General features: G+C 31.6%; 1 protein-coding gene across 5 annotated transcripts in view; it reads left to right on the plus strand.

Annotated features, from left to right (window-relative positions):
• LOC128999293 (H(+)/Cl(-) exchange transporter 7-like) overlaps positions 1–22,447 on the plus strand; it is a 57,794-nt gene that overhangs the window by 10,481 nt on the left and 24,866 nt on the right. For all 5 annotated transcript variants that reach the window (XR_008491271.1, XM_054425705.1, XM_054425706.1 and 2 more), the window contains exons 3-9: positions 4,378–4,473; positions 5,386–5,463; positions 6,327–6,447; positions 7,996–8,105; positions 18,544–18,687; positions 19,392–19,569; positions 21,703–21,834. Coding sequence is in view for 4 of the 5 variants with exons in the window: in XM_054425705.1 (XP_054281680.1) it covers positions 4,378–4,473; positions 5,386–5,463; positions 6,327–6,447; positions 7,996–8,105; positions 18,544–18,687; positions 19,392–19,569; positions 21,703–21,834 (859 nt within the window). In the remaining variant the exon portion in view is untranslated. The remainder of the gene's footprint in view (positions 1–4,377; positions 4,474–5,385; positions 5,464–6,326; positions 6,448–7,995; positions 8,106–18,543; positions 18,688–19,391; positions 19,570–21,702; positions 21,835–22,447) is intronic.

Consider the following 22,447-nt stretch of genomic DNA (forward strand, 5'->3'; position numbering starts at 1 on the left):
GGCTTCAATTTCTTGAAACGGCGTGTCAGTGGCTGTTGTGACAACTAAAAACTCACAACTGTAGTGGGGGTTCACAGATTTTGCTGTGATTTTGAGTAACTTAGACTTAATAAACTTGATGTTGTTAAAATCGTATCAGTGGTTCACAGATGCTGAAAAAATCACTTTTCCCATGTGTTGATTTCGGTTTTGATTCATCACTATTGCGCTGCCATTGCTGGACTGGACCACCGTAGACCTATGACCCATCTCCTTTTTTTTCTTTCTTACAGTCAATATTTTTCCTACAGTAAATTATTTGCTTTATTAGGCCTGGGAAATGTGTAATGTTGAACTACGGTATATACTTAATAATAACTATATTTGTAACTTAGATATATTTTGTTGCAGGCTAAAATATTCAGTCTGGGTTGTTAGTTTATGCAATGCAAATTTTAACACATTTTAGTGAAAAATTTTCACTGACACAACTGATAAATTGTATTGTAACTAAAATATTTCGTTGAAAATGTCCAAAACTCAAAAACCTCGTTTTGGTGGGGGGGGGGGGGATGAAGCGAGCTGGTCTAGTGTTAGAGCACGGGGCATCGGAGCCCGAGGGTGAATAAAAACAAGTAGGATGAGTATTTACTTACAAGTAAAGTATAACAAGACTTTGTACACTAAATAAACTGATGTGAATTAGGCTAAGTGTACAGTTTGCTCGTGAACGTTTACTTGCGATCCGAGGATATACTTGCAAGTATTTACTCGGATGCCAACTAAGTAACATTAGAAACGCAAGTAAATTCTTGTAGCGGTGCATTAGTACACCAGATGAAACTGCAGATGATGGCTGTATGCAGTATACAAGTACTGTAGATTATTACCAATTTGTGTTGGTTTTTGCTGTCCATGTCTTATTGATTCCGATCAAAATTATGTCCACATGTGCATTTTCCTCATCGTCATTATCTTCTTCGAATGTGTCTTCTACCTCCCAAGCGTCATTCAAATGCTGTGCAATTTTGTCAAGCACTATACAGCCTATGACTAGTTTGGGTACAATTTTCAGCGCTATTCTCACTTGGCTTGACAATATAGGAAATTACGTTTGAAGTAGAGTCCAAACACTCATTCAATTATTACTCTTTTTTAAGCATGGGTCAAATTAAAATTCCGTTAGTGAGCAATTCTTAATTCATGAAAAGGAGTTTTAATTAGTCAAGGAGTAATTCCGTATCCACTTTTACCGTGGAGGCAAATCTCACCATCATAGTTCCTCAATACCACTAAGCCGCCAAATCTTACATGCATGTACACTGCCTGGCCATTGGGCGCAACACTTGTATTTTTTTCATTGGCGTCACAAGTCATAGCTGCACGTTTATTGGTGTTTGACCTTTTCTGTTAACATATTCCTCATTGAATTCCGAAGGTTTAATTAATATGAACATGAGTACAGTCTACAATACCAATGCAGAATTTTGATGCCCATAGCTTCATACATTTCCATAGTACTAGGCAATTCAATCCAATCTTCTGACTTCACTACTATCTGGTCCAATAATGGCAAATGTTTTGCAAACAGTACTTCTTTTCATCCCAATATCGTTAGTAACCTCACTTTGATACTCCGGGTCACTGACCTTTCGGAATCAAATTTCCATTTTTTCAGTGACATTCATCCTCCACCTCGAGTATCATCTGTGAGCTCATCAAGGAAGTAAGTTGTTAAAAAAATCCTCACTTTCGCTATCGAACCATTGTATTCTCTTAGATAGATCGGAACTTACATTTTGCCGTCGTCCATAGTATTTAACTCAAATCAAAATTCATAAATGCACCCATCCTACACATGCGAGTACGACTGACAAGTCTGGGGTCAGGCAAACTTGCCACTGTGCAAGTATTTACTTGGCCTGGAAGTATATACTTCTGCTTATTCACACCAATTTAGGCGTTTTTCAGGGGTATTCACTCGCAAGTAAAAGTAACTTGTTTTATTCACTACATTTTAGATTTTACTTCTCTTTTGAAAATTATAATTACCGTATTTACTTGCCCTACTCGTTTTTATTTACCCAGCCCAATGAATTTTATCTATGTGATAGTGCCACGATCCTCTGGGACTAGTCCAAAGTGATGTGTAAAACAGTTCCGGGCTAGAATCCACCATTCTGGAATGTGAAGGGGGGACAAAAAAACATTGTATTAAATACATCGATATTTTAAACATTAAGCCAACCAATTCTTAAATTTTCACTTATAATAATTCTCATAATACAATTTAACTAAGAGGACAGCTCAATTTGAAATGTAAACTAGATTTTCAAGACACTATTTGAAATGAAGTGTTGAATGTGGGTTAGATCGTGGGGAGGTATGAGGAGGGGGGAGCAAAGATTAGAGGTTGAAGTCGGTCAAAAAGAGGATCAAAGTTTCAAGGGTTGTATTTTACTCTGCAATGACACTGTAGTGCTGCAACATCAAGACGAGGTTGCGTCTAGCAATATGTTACACTTCAGTTATTACTTTTTAGTAAGTTTGCCATATCTATTAAATTTCACTCTTTTCGTTATTTTTTAAAGTGTATCTTTAACATGGCAATGTGAAACATTACAGCATCCTTATAATTATAGTATAGAGGAAACCTTATTGTTAACAGATATGTAAGCCTGTTCACTAAGTCTTAGTTCTTTTTACCTTGGAAAAACTATGTTATGATACAAGCAGTCTCACTATTTTGTAATTTAAAATATTTATTATTTTTTTATTGTTACGGTGTTTTAAAATTTCCAAATCATTTTTTCACTTTGAATCTTAATGACAAACAGCTATAATAATACAATGATAACCCCACCGCAGCAAACCTGCAGACTAAGCGAATTTTCATTTACCTGACTAAATTCCTACTGAAATAATTCAATAACATTTTCAGATTTATCAAATAACATTAATTTTAATGATTACTTTTAAGTTTACTGCAACAGGGAAGGTAATAAGTGTATTTTTTGTATTGAAATATTGATAGTTTAGTATAAAAAACAAATTTACCAAATCCAATCAAAATATATCCAAAAACAAGTAAACTACAAAAACTTATTATTATAAAAAAAATTACATAATAATTTTAAATTTACAAAAAAAATGCTTTTACTGTTAGGGTTCAGAAATGCCAACATAGGTACTAAATTATTTGTTTTTAATCTTTACAAAATATTTCGGAAAGGAGTTGTAAAATGTTTTGTTTTGGAGGTCAAAAACGAGAAAAACATATTTTTACCCCACTAAACCCACAATAAACCGCATTCCCATGGTCCGATCATGCTGATTTGTGAACTCATTTGAATAAACGCAAGTTTACTCGTTTGTACCAAATTTAATCAAAATCGGATAATTTGTACACAAGTTATTGTGCTAACAGACACATACACACATGTGTATATATACGTATTAGCCTAATTTGAGCAGGTGGGTTTTTTGGCCTCTGGGGATATCAAAACAAAAAAAGTAAACCAGTCCCGAATCTAGGTCTTACCATAATTAGTGAGGTCAGTTATCAAAAGATTTAAACAACTTTTGAAAGGAATAGTCTAGCTTATTTAAAATGTACTTTAGTTCAGAAAGGTTTTAAGACCTATCAATCTTTAACAGGAGCGGTTGTTAATTCTCCATTTTACTTTCCCAGTGCATTTTTTGGGGATGCGGAATACTATCCCCCGGAAAACTACCCCCCCAGGTGAAACGTGACGTCACAGAATCTGCTAACTAACGAATATGGAAGCCGTGTCCGCGATTGGAATACTACCCCCCCTAGACAAACCATGCTATGTAATTTTAATTTTAATTCGAGTAATTCCGTTGGATAATAGAAAAGGCATGTGGTGAATATAAAACAGATTTTCAAAATGTTACAACAAGTTTGGTTGGTTAGGTTAGGTTAGATTAGAACTGTTTGACAACTTTGAGTGTCCGTGGCTGGAAAACTGCCCCCCCGGTCTCTGACGTCAATATGACGTAGGAACCTGCTTGGGGGGGTAGTTTTCCGGGGGGCAGTCTTCCGGCGACCCCATTTTTTCCTATTTTCTCCTATTACCACTACAAGTCAAACTTATCAACAGTCTAGTATTGTCCCCTGACTTAACTCGTAAAATTTCGCTGAGATGTGATTTGCTTAACGGTAGTTTTTGAACTATTAAGTCCATTATTGTTGTCCCTGTCCCCCAGTAACGGGACAAAAGCTAAAACAAGGATATATGGCAAGTCTTAGGATAAGGTATAGTTTACTTTGAAACACTGTGGTTGGTTTTTTCCTTCGTGATTTAAAGGAGACACACAAAACACAGTATTATTTACTCTTATTGTTAAGCTGTAATCATTTGCGGTTTGTTACAGAATCCATCCTCTTCGGCCAGCACAGCTTCATCTTCGCGGCTAAGAACAGTCCGGGCCAAATCCGGATCACTCAGCTTTATTTCCTCGAAATATGAGGTAGGCCTTTGCCTCAATTGTTTAAAATAAGCATTCGTTTAATCAAGCGTACTAGGTACTGCTTAAGTTTCTTTGTTAGCTAAATTTTTCTCTTTGGCTTTAATTATTATATATTTGTTCATCAGAAACAACTTAATAAACAGTTTTATTAGACAATGAAAGAAAATTATCACTGGGCAGTTTTTGTAATAAGGAACTAACACAAATTCAAGACTAAAAAAAATTGTGATGGCACAAATAATAATTTATCCATTTCAGAAATTAACTGCAATTTTTCCCACTGTTAAAATTTAATTAAAAAATGTCTCTTGTAAGTTGATCCTGAAAAAAAGTTGACTGACTTTTTTATGATTGACCAAGTGCCTTGATTATTGGATTTCTTACTAAATGAGAAAAAGCAAAAATGAGTTGTAACTGGCTGTCCTTAACCAGTAACAAAGCTATCTCATTAATTTAAAACTCGTACACGCACCTTGGTATGCTCCAGGTTGTCTGAATCTATTCTGACTATGCTTTAAAATATAGACTCTTTTATTCTGTGGCTTTAACTTTACTTAATACCCTGCCTTCTTGAAACACTACTGAACTAGTAAAATGATTTTAGATTGAATGAAAGTTGATAGAAATCCATTTGGGTTTATCTGGGGTGTAGCCTAAAGGATTACACACATTAAGTTCTTCATTAAATTAAATTTTATTTGTTTTCTGATTTATAAACATTTTACTTGGCCCAATACTTTGCTCACTTGAATGACTACGAAGCAATGCAAAATGTTTAAGCTAAGTCTATTTTTATTGAGTTTCAATCAATAGGAGATTATCTGTGGGTAAAATTAATTTTACGTGTAAAATGTTATAAATAATTAGAATCTGAAATGTGAATACAAGTTGCTGATTATAATTGTTTTCCAGAGTTTGGATTATGACACTTGCGAGAACAAACTTCTGGTCGATGAGGAGAGGACTCGCGGATATCCGTATGTTATACAGGTAAGCTACAATTCGACGTGACTGCTAACTTTAACTTAATTAGTTTTCTCGTTGTAATCTTTAGCAAATTTTCACAATTTATTTTCCGGAATATTTAAAGATTTTAAGTTTAAAACATTTTCTTTGACATTACTAATGGAGTGGGAATGATAATAAATTACTTTATGTCCTTAAACAGAGGATGTTTCTTTTATAGGAGTTCCAAATGCTTCTGGAAAGGTATTTCTGAAAAAGATAATTCTTGTTGTAGAGTTCAGCATAGTGTTTATTATGTGTTTTTTCTTGTTTTTTTTCCATTGGCTATAGCATATTCCATGAAGATATTGTGGTGATATTCTTAAGCCTCGTAACACGTTAAAAGTATATCTAAAATTTGTCCATGTAGACGACATTTTATTTATTCCTTTGGAAAAAATAATAGTAGTAGGGCCTAATGGTGTAAAATACGATAATGGTGGAATTTTTTCCTCAGAAATGTTTTTTTTGTAAGTGTTTAATGCTGTTTCTTATGCATTTTGGTTTTACAATCAAAGGATAACTACAGTATCTGATATCTTGTAAGCAAATGGCCATGTTGGTCGGTGTATAAGTCTGCTGATCGTAGCTATAAGTCAGATTTGTTCTTTTCTTTCATACAAATTACGGTATCTTAAAACAATTTGTAGCAAATAAATAAGTAATGACCGTTTGCAGGTTTGCTCCCAATCTCTTAAATTTGCCGGGTTTAATTACATTTAGTTTTTAACAACTGATAGAAATGTTTTCATATTTACAATTAAGTTTGTAATATTTCCTGTGAGTTGTATCACAGCCCATGTCGGACTATCGATAGTGTTGCGAATGAATGTTCTTCTCTGTTCCAGACTGATGTTGCGAGATGGTTTTTGTTCTTCCTGATCGGACTATTCACTGCTGCCATCGGTGTGTTTGTGGATATCGCGATCGCACAGATAGCTGACTATAAATACTCTTATCTTAGAAGCGGTATCCTTTACTAGTATTTTAGTTTGAGTGGAATGCTTGTTTATTATTTACAGTATTTGAATACCCGGTAATAGTCTACAATTATTTTTTACATTCAGTGGCATCATGCAGATTTAAATTCGCCCTGAGTGGTGTGGAAAATAAATAATATATTAGAGTTGGTTGTAGATTGTTTTCCAAAAATGCTACAAGCAACTTTTCTTGTTGCTTGGGTTGTTGCCATTACTTAATGCGTTAAAGTTGAAGAAAACCTGGTACCTCTTAGGCTAAAAAGAATTAAAAATTAATTGCCTGAATGAATTTAACTAAAATAGCTAAATTGTATGCATGATGTAGAGATAATTGATTGTTTATCTTAGTTTGAAATTATTAACCATTGATAATGTGCTACATTGACAAATTAAAATGAATATTTGTAATTGATACAAAAATATTAATAGTTGCTGATATTCTGAAACACTAAACGTTTTGTACATTATTTAAATAGGTCTATAGTAATGTATATCTGTATTATCAGTATTATATCAGTTATCTTTACCTAATGATTTACTTTGTAAAAAAGAAAACATTTGATTATTTTGAACAGAAAGAATGGATTATTCTACATTAGATTCATTCAATGCAAATACTGAAAAATAACAATCCGATTGTTCATAGTAAAACACCAACTTCCGGTGTCATTAATATAAATGTTGGTAAAATTAATTTAAAAGCCATTCAGTTCTGAGTTCTACCAAAATTAGACTTTTGAAAGATTGTACTTGGTCAAATGTGTGGGGGCCGTATTTGATGATCTATTTAAAGGAATACCTAATTTGGAATGGCAAACGTTCAAGAGCATTGTTTCCCAACAGCTTGTCGTAGTGATTTTCTGCCACAAAAATAGAGTGTAAAAGTTCAAAAATTACCTTGTTTTTTTCAGTAAAGGTCTTACCGGTACTAAAATAGTCCCACTGTTGGTTCCAATATTTAAGATTTTTGTCTTGGTTATCTTTATTAATTTTAGTACAAAGTTGTGCATTTTACACTTATTTGCATTCTTTTATGTATTTAGGGCTAATCTCTTTTCCATGCATATACATTTATTTATTGGAGTTTAATGTTGATTATGTAATTTCATTGCTTTTTAGATACTTTGTCAGAAATGTCTAGAAAAATGCACTAACACAGAGCAAAGTAGAATAAGCTACAGGTTTTATAAACTGGGTTTAACCAGTTGTTTTATAAGGCCAGTGATAGTTTACGATAATAGGCTTTATGTAGAATCTACCCTATCTATTGCAATTGGAAAAATACTATTTATTTTTAATGATAAATTATGTTATTATTATTTTATTTTAAGTTTTTATAGATATATTCCACTATTGTGTTGTCATTTGCATCAACATTCTACCTGTTAAATGTGTTACAATATTTTTCAACATTTTACTAATTTAGAGTCGGCTTTAACATTTCACAATGGTTTTGATGCAAATTGTTGACATTTCACTGATTTATCACTTTTGTCATTTCACTGTTGTCGTGTTGCCTCCTTGACTCTGACCACAGTTATGAACGAATGTGTCGCCAACCAATGTTTCTACAAGACCTACTTTGTGTGGCTCGGTCTTGTCATGTTTCCTGTTATGGTCGCTTCTATTCTTGTTGTATACGTAGAGGTAAGTTGTGTTTTAAAAATCTATAACCCTACATATTTGATATAAGAACAAGTTACAAAGAAGTTTCACCCTTCGTGTCTTTATATTCTACTGGAGAAAATTTAGTACTATTTTACACGTGTCCGGATAATATTTTATATTGGGTCTTAGTTTGAACCTTTTGACAACAGACAGAAATAATGTTTTTATTATTGTTCTTCAAAGAGTTTAAAGATGTTGTTGAAATTAAAAACTGCAGACCACAACTTTGCACAAATAATAACTTTGTATGGTAATAATTTTTTTGTTTGATTCATTGCAACTGGATTTCTTTCTCCTCAAATTGGTTTGGAGGCAATCATAGTTTCAAATGCAATTAAAACCTGAGCTTGAAGTTTGTAGTGATTGATAAACAATGTTACTAAAATTGTAAATATAATTTTTTTCAACCCATAAACAAATTGTAGTCGACACAATAGCACAATAGAATTATGCGTTTGGCACGCATTCAATGGATGCAAAGGAAGAAAACAAATCCGTGGACAAATACAAATAACGCTGGCAGTGAGGTTAATCAATATCAGGTGGTGTTGGTGCAATTCAGGTGGCGGTGGCGATTAACAACAGCTGGCACGGTGCCATGATTGCTCTTGATTGACCCTTGTGTCCACTTTGCCCACATGAACATAAACACAGCCCGGTTACTCTCAAACGTCGTTTATTTTAATCACTTTTTCCTGATTAAAGTCGTTTATGTGCTGTTTAATGCCATTCCTGATAGAATAGAATTATTTTTAACCTTAGTTTCTCATGTAAGTTATAGGATTTAATTGTTTTCCTGACATTGTTGCCTGGTTTAAAAAAAGGAAAACTTAGCCTATTAAACCTCTTTTTCAAGCTTCAGCAAACTTTTTAAGAGCTGCGGTTTGGCTTTGACTATACCAAACTTAATCTTAAAATATAAATTTTCCTTAAAACGGTAATTTATCTTTTCTAAAGCATCAAGTTGCTTTTTTTATAAGATTATTCATGCTGAAGCAATCAAGTGTTTCTTGGCTTCTCTTTTATACATAGTGCAAACTAAACAAACAAAAAACAGTTGATATAAAATAATTTATAATATAAATTTAACTTCATTTACTTATTTTTGTTGATTTACATTTGTTTTAGATACATGCACTAAAGGAAAACTTTTGGCTGAATTTTGAATTTTAAGCCTTTTATAAATTGATCCATTTATTTGTGATTTTTTTTGGTACTGAGGTATTGCTATTATAAACTGATTAATATAATACCAGGAGTTTGACACTCAAAACCACTTAATTTGGTTTGTCATAAATTCTTTTTAGCCTAATCAAAGTATTGTGGTGTTTTAAAATATTACAAGTAAAAAACATTGTGCATGTAGTTTTTAATTCATTTTGAGGAAATAAAATCAAATCTATTATATTATTAAAGTGGTACAATCAAATTTTATGTAAACGGTTAAGGCCATTTACCAAATAAAAATATAGGCATATGGCATATCAAAATGAAGCTTAGAGTGTGTAGATTTGCCGAAAAGTATTGATATGGACAAACTCCCTAAGGGCTCTGCCCCACAGGCTGATTTCCAAAAGGCTACGCCTTGCATGTTTTGGAAGTTATTATTTGATTAATTTAGTGAACAACAGCTGGCCAATGCAATTAACAATATAGTTTGTTTGTTTACATGTTTGTTTACTTATTTTATTATTTACTTTTATGTTCTTAAAAGAGGTGCGGTGAATGGACAGTGAAGCTATTTATAGCTGTTTTTGTTACAAGTGAGTAACTAAAGGTGTTCAAAACATGATGACTATGGGATTAACAAACCATGTATGTTGTTCGTTCCAAGAGGTTGTCACCGATCTTTAACAGATCGCAATTTCATTGAAAAGTATTAAAGTAAAGTATTAAAGATGTCGTGAAAGAGAGCTGCGTGTTCAGGTACAACCTCGGCCAACCTTAGGACGTAAGGTATGAAGGTTCCACTGCTTTTAACATCCTTTCAGATGACAATTTCTCCAACTTGGGCCCTTTAAATGAAATATAAAGTCAAAGTTGATTAAATTAATTTAATGGTGGTTTCTGTTCACCCGTGAATTCGCGGGTAGAACCTCTTGTAAAAACAAATAATAGGCTACTTTTATTTTATAATTTAAATACATAATGAAACTAGAATACAATACAACTTTTATTAGATTAGCTAAAATAATAAAGCACATAAAAATGTATTTTTGTCTACAAAATATTTGGTAAAGATTAGATAATAAGATTAAATTAAAAGAGGACTCTTTTTTGAGTTTTGAGATCGTTACACAAAAAATATCTTTGTTTTCTTACTTAGTTTGTTAATTAATGATGCAATATGACGAAACATATAGTTTATCACACAAGCAAAAAGTGTCTTTTCAACCCTCGCTCATTTTTCAAGCAAAACTTGAGCTCAGGTTGAAAAGAGTCACTTTACTTACGCCCTAGTCATAAGATAGATTTAAATTTGGAAAACTTATCTTATACTTAATTTTTAGTGAACAAATCGCAAAGCATTAAACAAAATTAGAACTACATTTTTGTTTTCTTCCTATTGAGTTTATAGAAAAAATAGGCTGGCTTAGTGTACCCAGGCTACAACCAAAAAATAAATCTAAAACATGAAAAACGTGCTCTAGTGACACACTTGTCATTCAGATAGCTTTACATGACTGTAAACATCAGATAAAACATTTATTGTGTTGGTGAGCTTGTCCAATGGTTGGTTCGGCCAGAGCCAAACTGTGGTGTGTGTTTCATCTTTAACTCATGTTCATGTTAGTTTTTTACAGTTCTCACATATTTGTTGTTGTTTCCATGGAAACGAAATTTTAAGATTTTTTATGTAGGCCTACCACAGAAACTTGGGAAATCATATGAAAACTGTTTTGTGTTAAATTTAATACCGTACATACATTTTCTTAACCAAATCAAGTATTATTATAAAGTAATCATGCTTATACGCTTTAAAAATTTCAACCTGCAAAATAATCTAGTTAATTTAAACATTGGTTCTCAGTGCAAAAGGAATTAAGTATTTAAATAGAAATATGCTTTGCTATCACTTATTGTACTGTAACCATTCAGTTTGCTCAAACAATTAATTTGTTTGACTTGCTAATGCATTGGTTGTTTTGTGGGCACATAATTGTTGTAAAAATGAATTAACAAAAAAACTGCACTCTTGAATATATTCCAAACTGCTCGACTAAGTGTTAAAAAAAGTTTACAAAAAACATCATTCAGTTTATGTGAAAATATGAAACATTTGTCCAGTAACAATAAAAACAACAGTGCAAAATTTTTGTTTGATTTTTTGTAAACAATCAATTATTTTTAATTTTATTTCAGTGTCCGCTAGATCTATATTTAAGTTCCAAAAATATCTATCACCAATAAAAATAAAATTAGGGTTGAATACCTTTTCTAATTTACAGACAAGATTTGCAATATTATAACCTATTCCAGCGATTAATATAAAACTTTATACAAAAACTGACCAAAGTATTTGTAATTTCTACGGATAAAAAATTTATTAAAATAAAAAAAAATAATTTTAATAAGGAATTTAATTATTTTATTTTATTTTTATTTTAATAATTTTAACTATTTAAAATATTTATTATTAATTTTATTTATATGTTTAATCAACCTGAAGTTTTACCTGAGGACCAAAAATGTTGGTAAAATAGTTTAATAATAGGTATTTCCTACTAATTGAAATTACTTTGAAACAGCTGTTGACTTTAACTTGACATATTCCACAGCCACTGTGATCGTGTTGGTAGTTGGTTGTTGGCGGCCGGCCAGCTGATTGGGTGGGGATTGTCTATTTGACACACTAACTGCATTCCCATCCCACAAAACACGTGTTAACCCTTCGCTCGACAACTCTCATACTGTTAATATTTCTCCTCTGCGTTTTTCATTGCATTTATTTTCATACATATTTTACCAGATGTAGAAGAATATGAAATTTGTTTGAACGGTTTTTCTTATTTTTAGTAAATTATTTTTTTCCCGGACAAAATATTAAATGTACTAATACTATCCAAATAGTTAACTTACATGAGTTAAAAATATCCATGTTCGTATTATTGAAATTATGTGGTAGGTAGTTTACTGTTCCCAAAACAAAAATTTCTTTAGGAGGTAGTAATTTTAAATATTATTTTGTTATATAATAATTTGATTTGCTACCACACTAATTTATTATTTTGTGGTATATATAAATAATAATATATTTATAAATAATATATTATTATTCATTATTTATTATTTATTATTATTTATTATTATTTTATTATTATTTATTATATTATTATTTATTATATTATTATTTTAAATTTATAAATATTAATAAATCTTACTAATATTATAAATCTGAAAGTTTGTGAGTTTGTGTGTGTGTTTGTTGCTCAATCACACATAAACTACTGGACGGATTGGGCTGAAATTTGGCATGATGATAGCTCACATTCCCGATTAACATTAAGACATATTCTTATCTCAAAAATCCTTTCGGGCTCCGCCCCAGTGGCTCTGTAGTTCCCCATGTTAACCTTATGATTTTTCATATTTAAAAGGAATTAATGAATCTTAACAGCTGTTTCAATTAAACGAGTTGGTTCTGTTCTATGATGTTCAATAGCATCAAAGTTACAAGGATTAACAACAGGGTGCAGCACTATTATTTTTTTTAAATTTATGACAACAGCTAATTTCCAACCAAAAGGTGAGTGAGCGTAGCGAACGAACTTCAACCAGGACGTGAATGAGCCATGCGAATACTTATGAAGTTAAACGGGGCAAAGCCCGCGGGTACAGCTAGTAAATAATAATATAAAATACTTAAATAATAAATTATATTATTTATTAATTTATTATCCCAATCATTGGGCTTTAAATTAAATAAATGATTGTGACTTATGAAACAGCTGATTATAGTTAGTAACAAAACTACACAGTTCACCACACACTATTCTACACTCATCCTTCACCGCTCATAATAAGACATAATATAAATTGAGTTAAAATATGATCCTAGGTGACTTCCCCATGCCAATTGATAATTATAATGAAAAAGTATATGTACTTATTAATTATGTGTAAAAAAACATAATTAAAAAAATATATAGGCAACTCAATTTATAATGTAAATGAACATTTAGTATTCAGTAATATGTAAACTTGTAAATAATATTAAAACAGACTATATCACATTGTATTAAAATAAAATAATAAAAAAATGTATTAATAGAACTGCAGCATTTAAATTATAGTCTTAAGTCAATGTTACTGTTTGTTTGGAATCCCAGAAATAAAATAATTTTATGTAAAACACTGTACTTAGGAAAATAATGCATATAAAATGTTATACATATAGCTAAGTAGCCCTTTACAATAACCCTGTTTTAAATATTTATTTAGGTAGGCCTAATAAATAAATTGAGTAGGACTAAAGGTAAGTTTCATTGTTGTACTTGAATTAATTTCATCGTGTTAGACCCAACAGGACTGTGTTTATGTTCATGTGGGCAAAGTGGACACAAGGGTCAATCAAGAGCAATCATGGCATCGTGCCAGCTGTTGTTAATCGCCACCGCCACCTGAATTGCACCAACACCACCTGATATTGATTAACCTCACTGCCAGCGTTATTTGTATTTGTCCACGGATTTGTTTTCTTCCTTTACATTCCCCTGCTGATACAGCAGCTTTTGTTGTTTCAGAGTACTGTTATTAAAAACATTTTTGTATAATTTATCATTGGAAGATTGGTTTAATTTGTTTTCAAACTCAAAACTTGTTGAAATTTTTAATATGAATTAACAAGACTACATGAGTATTTTAATTGTTTTGCAAATAAATACTCAATATAGACACAATTTTATTACAATATTTTTGGTATTTTATTTTAATGTTTTTGTGTTGATAATTGAAATTTTAAAATTTGTATTGCCCTTGTTTTCAGTTCTATATGTTACAGTGTGTTGTTTTTGATTTATTATCTTATGTAACATTTTTGTTATCTTGGAAGTGAGTTTTATGATAATTTTTGTAAAGTTGATTTAAAGTGAAAAAATATTGAAAAAGTTCCACAGACTTGTATTAAACCCTGTTTAACGATGTTGTGGACCAATGGAACACACTTACACTTAATATTTCTATTTGATACCATGTATATAAGATACATTTACTTACTAATCGTTTAATTATTTATTTAGCCAATGCCTTCACTGTTATTGTTTGTTTTTATTGATTTGTCAAAGAAAATAATAAATGTATAACTACTACAAAGCTATTATGATCAAAATTGTGATACCTGGGGCCCATTTCATAATAAAGTACAAACTAATATTATTAGTAAATCAGCTGATCGCCCAATGCAAATCTTATGGAAATTACAAGTTACAAGTTGTAACTTGTAACTTGTAGTTTATTATGAAATGGGTCCCTGTTGGTATCTTATCAAAATGTAGAATTTAACTTTTATTACATACACAAACATGTGTTTAGACAATCTAAACAAAATAAAATGTTATATCATAAATAAAACATACTTCCTAAGTAGATTTCTCATCATTATGGAACAGCTGAAGCCAATTTTATTGTTAGTTCTGTCCGGTGCACTGTAGGGGTTGTGTTTTGTTTATAATTTGTTTCTTGTTATTTCAGTCATTTAAAACCTCGTTTTACCAAATGAAACGATCTAATCATAAACAATAACTTTTCCCCTAGTTATATAACCAAACAGTAAAGCACAAAATGAAATTAACCCTAAAATAATAAAAACCAAATCTTTTTGACACTAGCGATCAGTGTCACCGGACATGAACTAGACACGAAAAACAAGCTTCAAAATTTACAATGCGATGAGAAGTCTACTTGTGTTGGTTAGTTGATGGTTGGTGGTGATATCCATGAGATTAATATTAAAACTTTAAAAACACAAAAGTAGAGCCATTGAATTTATCAAAAATATTTTTTACTGAGCATCTACAACCAGTAGAAACATGTGCCTCAAATTACGGCCTGTTAAGAACCTGTGCTTCAAACTTAATTGCAATCCATTTGTTACTTATAAATTTATGTTTTCTATTTTATATAACAGTAGTGATTTTATATTTATAAACCAGCTGCCATGAATCATTGTTAAAAAAAAATAATCCTGTCAAACGTATCAGCTTTGTAAAATAAGCACTTTATTCATGCATATTCTTCAGTCATTATCGCCTTGTGCCTGAATAACCACAAACCTAATTTAGACTCAGATTTTTTATTTCATGATTATTAAATAAGGTAAAATTATATATATAGAAAAATAAAAAATAAATAATCCAGCTTTATTTATTATAATGATTTATTATTAATTATTTATTAATAATAATAAATAAATAATTAATTAATTATTATTGAAACGATAAATGCATAACTTATTTGAATCAAAATTATTTATTAAATGCTAAATTATATGCACATAATATTTGTGCGTGCTATTTACAGTTTTTGAATTTTTTTGCAATCTGTTAACATTATTCATCTCATCCCGACCTTCAATCAGCTTTTTACCGGTACTTAAATTAATGGAGTTTTAAATTGCTAAATTATTTTTAGTTGATTAGATAAATAACTGATAGTGGGAGACAAAAATATATAGAGTAAAGAATTAAATGACATCTGAAGAAAGGTGAATTCCCATTTCAAGTGGGGAGGTGAACATTGTGGTTTGGGTAGAAGTTTAGCTGGCACAACGCCATCGAGAGTCTGTCATAACGTTTATCAGTTATTCTTTTCCTCGCTTACAACAGCGAAATTTTTCTAAATTAAACTCGGTTATTGCTAAATCTCTCACATAATTTTAGTAATTTCAGACTTTGTTTGATATAAGCTCTTGTTGAAGATAATTTCTTCATACCAGTATAATTATTTAATAATTAAAACATTACGTAGGTACCTTTTATATCTGTTTTGGTTGTCATGGTATGATACGGTTGGACGTGACAATGGAAGTAAATAAAACACTTGTTGGTATAAAAAGTTTAGTTTGGCTTAGTTACTGGTTGTCTCTTATTGTTTTTAAACAATTTTGGTATACTACTTTAACCCTCCAAGTGTCCATAGTTTAGGCCTTAATGTCCACCTATTTTTGGCGCATTTGCAAGGTTTTATTAAAACGGATCTGAGAAGCTTAAAACAATGTTAATTCTAATGTTCTATATACCATTTTGTTTGGAAAATCATGGGCTTCAATATTATATATAAAACATAAGGAACATTAAAAAAAAAAAAAAAATTTTAGGTAAAAAAAAATATAATTTCAAAAATTTTCAAAAAAAAAATAAGTTCGCGCTCAATGAAATTGTATAAATTATAGGCCTATAAATATTTGAAAATAGCCACTTTGTTCTAAATTTTATGAGGATTACAAATATATAATAATATAAGGAAGTAGATTTGCAAATAAATAAGTTATGGGCAAAAAACAGATTTCAGTACATAGCGTTTAGCTAAGAATGCATAGCCTAACCATAGCTAGGAATCTGGCTGATAATTTACATCAATATCACTACCTACTTATTCAGGATCATCAACCAGCACTTCAAAACCACTTAAATCTTCTTATAATGCAACACGTATATCACTACTTTTGATTTTTAACAGTAAAACAATGATAAACGTAATAAAACACATCAGTCATCGGTCCGAGTAACCTAGCTGTTTACAAATACACGCACGTCAGCTGTCTGCTACAATTACGATCGGCTCAGAGAACGTACAGCGCTGAGACAGACCTCTGGAGAAAGCTTAGAATATTACGGAAAGAACGATACCTAACTCGATCCAGTTCAATCCGATTCAGTCAGTCATAGAGCCTTCGCCGTAAACGATGTCTGCGTGTCGAAAAATCGACAAGTAACACTACACAAAGTGTGCTGCTTGTCGAATTTTCGTCAAGTAACACTGGGAGGGTTAAAAAGTAAACTGATTGATTAGGCTACTTAATTATAGGTCGAAACATTTTTCTTATAAACAATATATATTTTATTCCTGAGATAAACATAAACAAAAAATTTCAAAAAGCTAGAAACTATCCTCAATTTTACAAATAACGTTTTAGAATAACGTTTTACAAAAAAGTTATTCTGTCAAAAATAAAACTTGTCACTAAAACTTCAAACATTATTTTAGTTGGTAATAAATTTAATAGGCAAGCATATTTCTTTAAAACCTTTTTTCTCAGCTTGTGTGTATCGTAGGGAAAATCTACGCATACCGTTAGAAAGCTATTTTCCTGTAGGTGTGCAGAATCCCTTTATAAATTAAAATAGGCTCAAAAATAAGCACAAAAAATGAATTTGAAATTAAAAAAAATTAACATGGGTCTTATGGGTTGCTATGGTGATGACGAAATAACAACAAAATATAAACAGAAAATCAAAACAAATGGAAGACATTCCAATCACATGTTTTATTTACAGTGTGGGGTGAAAATAGAGAAGTTTGCACAAAACATACTTTTGGTCGATTTTTCGACCACGGGGCGCGCTCTCGTAAATTTAATTGGGTGTTGGACTAATATTGCAACTAAACTAATAGTGAACTATTAGTGTTTGAACTAATAGTAAGGTCATTAATAAACATTAAATTGGTTTTGGCCTGTTTTCAAACCTCCTGCCATTAATTGAGGCACTCATCGAACCGGTTAAAAAGTTAGCCCATAAATTCTTATTATATTATTTAAATTAATTTACTTTCATAATTATAATTTTTCTTTTATTATGGACTGGTTTTTACTATAAAATATGTAACTGGATTATACTTTTATACTTATACTTTCTTATGAAATGGCGACCATACTATGTAGGTATTTTAAGCCAAGTATGAATGGAGATGAGTGTAGGATGAGTGGCTAGTCTATAGTGTATAGGTCAGTAATATGCTGTTGAACATTTGATGAAATACAGTGTTAACTGTAAATTTTAAAATTAGCACATACCACTGTTTACATTTGATACATGTAGAGTAGTTTTTTGTTCATTGAATAACAATACAATATATCTTTATTAGTAATCTCTTTGAGAAATACATTAACGTCAAAATACAAAAATTAGAAGAAAAGATTAGAATTATAAGATTTAGAGTTAGAGAAGTAGTAAATCAATTTTATTGATCAGGGTTAGATCGTCTGACGTTATTGCCACTGTGCATTATATAGGTTAACATTTAATCTAATAAAAATTAAATAGGTCCACCTCGTTTTACATAAAATAATTTTAGTACATACGGTACTTTTTTACTGAAAGCTTTTGTCATCATCCTTGTTTTTTGTTAGCTTTAAATGTGCTAGGATATTCATATCACAATCAAAGGTTCCGCTCATCTAATCTAATGACTGTGTCAGCCGGCAGCGACGGGCAGTGGTGTCCCGATCGTCATCTCATACCTCAACGGTGTGAAGATGCCGCACGTTGTGGACGTGAGAGTGATGCTTATCAGAGTGTGCAGTACCATAGCTACTTGCGTGGCCGGTCTGGCGGGGGGCAAGGTAAAATGTCAATGCAAATCGTATTATTACATCATAAATGCAGAAATATGAATTTTTAAGATGCAATTTCTTATCATTGGCTTTATTGTGTTGTTTGTAAAATACAGTTCCATCATTGGTTGGTTAAAAACGCTTTGTCCAGGTTTTTATATGTGAAAGACATCTCACTTACCTAGATGGCCTTTTTTAAATTCTTGAAAAGTAAATATCTGAGAAAAAGAGAATATAGGCAAGCGTAGATGGTATGTTATATTAACTATCGATAGAATATCTCTTTACATTCCTCTGTTTGTGTATCACCTCACTGGATTCCTATTTAATTGTTAGTTTACCAAAGCTTCCAAAATAAAGCATAGCACTACTACTTTATAAATGTAAAATAAAATATTGGCCGTACCATCTTCACTCAATAAGTATTGTCAAATCATCTAGCTATGTTTTATACAAAACTAAGTTTGAGTGTACTTTGTCATGGTAGATCTTAGTGAAATTTGTTTTTCGACAAATTTTTGTTCATTAGAGTTTAGCCTGGGTGTTATTTTGTTGGTTAAACATTTCTGTGCATGCAAGTAAACCAATTTGTTACTCAGAATAACTATAAAGTCAGCCTGAGTTGAAGTTAGGTACTGTTGGATTGAATGAAGAATCTTTATCAAGTACCTGTAAATTCACCTATCTAAGATTGTGTTTTTGTTTTGTCGTAGGAAGGTCCCATGATCCACACAGGAGCTATCGTAGGAGGATCTCTCGCCACTCTGAGAGTCCCAGGCTTCAGTTGTGCCGACTCGGTATTTCACTTCTTCCGTGAGGATCATGAGAAGCGGGACTTTGTGGCCGGAGGATCTGCCGCCGGGGTCGCTGCGGCGTTTGGGGCTCCCGTCGGTGAGTGATTCTTTGTTTCTCGTTTGTTTATTAGGTCAACACCGTTAGTACAGTAGAATCCTGATAACAATACTCTCATAGTTATTATAAAATAAGACTTGTTATCAAGGTTGACTTCTTATCGAGGTTTGCAACATGTGATGTGATTAGGCAACATGTGTTTTAACATGTGATTAGGGGTAAACAATTTCAAGGGGGTTTGAAAAATACCCTCGTTATTAAGAGTTGTTATCGAGGCTCCACTGTATTTTTCAAGTTTCTTTTGTAAGTGAATGGTTAGAATCATGGGTTTTTAATACCTAAGGCAGACCTTTTAATCAATAGCCTAATGACTTGGCATCTGGGTTCAAACCAAGCCTCGCTTTGGATTGACCAGTAACTTTCAGACGTGAACTCGGCTACCGAGCCAAAGGTGAGTTTAATTTATAAAATGTGTTATTGTTGAACCATTATAAAGAATTAAACAGTTTTTTACTAGATACATTATATATTTTTGTTGAATCAAAGTATCAAACATAAAATTAATTTAGGAAATCACTATTAACAACATTGTGTGATGCATATTGTTTTTAAGTAGGTCTAATTTTTATATGTTGTTAGAACATTTTCAAACTAGTTAGTAATTATTCAAATTTTAGTTTACACTTTAGAATCGCCGAGGCCTATATAGATTGATGAAATAGATTCATTCAGATCAAACTTATCTTAATTTGATTTAGTTTTTACACAAAATTTCAATTTATAACCATATATTTGAGCTTTCTAAAAATTACACTCGTTAAAAAGATATTCCTCTGACATCTGCATTGATCTGACGTAGTCTTTCAGTTTGAGAAGCTGTTTATTTTCAGCACAGTTTTTACCATTGTTCTGGTACATTTTTCTCTCCTCTTTGTTCATTTTCCGCCATTTCGCTGCTGCCTGTGCGACTAATACAGAAGTTGTCACTTCTTGATGTGTGATTTTCGCCATAAAATCTTGTACAAAATTTATGTATGGGTTATTACTTGGTAGGGGAATCTTAAAGTCATTTTGGTCTTGTGAACGGTTTTGAGTATTGGAAGGAGTTGCCAATGATGATCGATCTAATTCACATTCTGTTTTACTCACAACTGTGCTTATTATATCATCAATTAGATTTGTTTCTTTTTGGTCAAGCTCTGCAGATTCATTCATTTCAATAGGCTCAACGCACAGCTTCAATTCTTGTTGGTTGCTAGTAAAGCTATTCACTATTGTTGCTTCTGAAGAATGCTTGTTGATGTCTTCATTTTGACTACGAGTTGTGTCAAAGTTAGCCGATGTCAGACTGTCATTATCTATTGTTGAGGGGATGGGATCCAGATCATCATCTAGTAGATGAGTAGAGGATTGAAGACTCTTCTCTGCGAATTCCAAGTCCTTCAAAATAGAGGCAAGCATGTCATCCATTGCTTGAGCTTGAAGAGCGTTTCTTGAAATTGTTTGACTTATTTGAACCTGACAAACGGTTTATATTACAATGTTATTTTTATCAATAGAGGTTACTTGTACTTTTTTTAAATACTGATCAAATATTTGTTTGCAAATATCACTTTAGTCCTTTGATAAATGTCCAAATTGTTTGAAATACTTAGGTTAATGTGTTATTTATTGAATAGTGATCTTCTAATAAACATAAATATTTATTTTTTCACCTGCAAATTAACAGCTGTTTCAGTCCATCTACAACATTTTTCTTCAACACTATTCTCAATACCATAAATTAATTGTCAACATTTTTTAGCTACAGGTAGTATTACATATTTTTTTGAAATGTTTTATTACTGTCATTTATCCTAAATGACAGCTGCTGAATATTTCCAATGTATGATGGTTTATTAAAACATCTAGCTAAACTAGTAAAAAGTATTTAAGTTAAAACAAGAAATTTTGTAAACCCATTTAATGAAATAGTAATCTCATCCACTTACAGTATCTGACAGTATCGCCTAAAGACAAGGTACATAATATGGAATAACATCTTTTTATGTAAAAATATTTTTACTATAAAAAATTAATTCTTTGATGATGTTCTGTTAATTTAATTTACAAAAAGTATTTTTAAACGAGTACAAAGGGCTATATGATTAAATGTGTCAATTTCTATTCCAGGAGGGGTCTTGCTCAGTCTGGAGGAGGGGACCAGTTTCTGGAGTCTGTCGCTCATCTGGAAGATATTTCTGTCCTCGATGGTCGCAACTTTCACTCTCAATCTGTCCCTCAGCGCCTTCGAAGGACATCCAGGTGAGTCTCGATAAACTAAAGATAGTGTCAAACGTGTGTATTATAGGGTCAAAGGTGACCAGTGACCACCTGAATGTGTCGTGCTAAGCACTATTTTTTCCAGATTTTTTTTTCTTCCGCTTAACGATTTTGGTTGGTCATGAAATTAGTTGTTACTGTCTCGTTGGGATTCACACGTTCCTGTAAATAGTTCTCTCTGGCTTGCTAGATTATATTTCCGCATTACATTCTATGACCTTATAATAACTTTATATTTTTATTTTTAGTTATAAGTGGACCTTTATGAGCCCGTTTAACAAAATCATAATCATTGTAATATTTCATGTAACTTCTAAGACGTTAAAGTAATTTAAAATGTTAAAATAACTCTGATATTAGTACAATTGAAGATCAAATATCTGTCAGTGATTGGAAACATTTGAATAGTTCCAAAAATTTTCATTCTTTAGAGTTTGGTTACTATGTCTATGTTCAGACAAAGATGTAAAGTTCAATGTAGTCAGGTTTAAGCAGATTATCAAGAAAACAATTTTTTTTTCTATCTGATAAGGATATCCTGGATTGTTCCTTACCAATGCCTTAAATACTATTTCTGCAATGAATAAAACAAAGT

This window comes from Macrosteles quadrilineatus, unplaced genomic scaffold, assembly GCF_028750875.1.
Source record: "Macrosteles quadrilineatus isolate MER2022 unplaced genomic scaffold, UCM_ALF_1.0 Scaffold_8__2_contigs__length_117827958, whole genome shotgun sequence".
Taxonomy (NCBI): Eukaryota; Metazoa; Arthropoda; class Insecta; order Hemiptera; family Cicadellidae; genus Macrosteles; species Macrosteles quadrilineatus.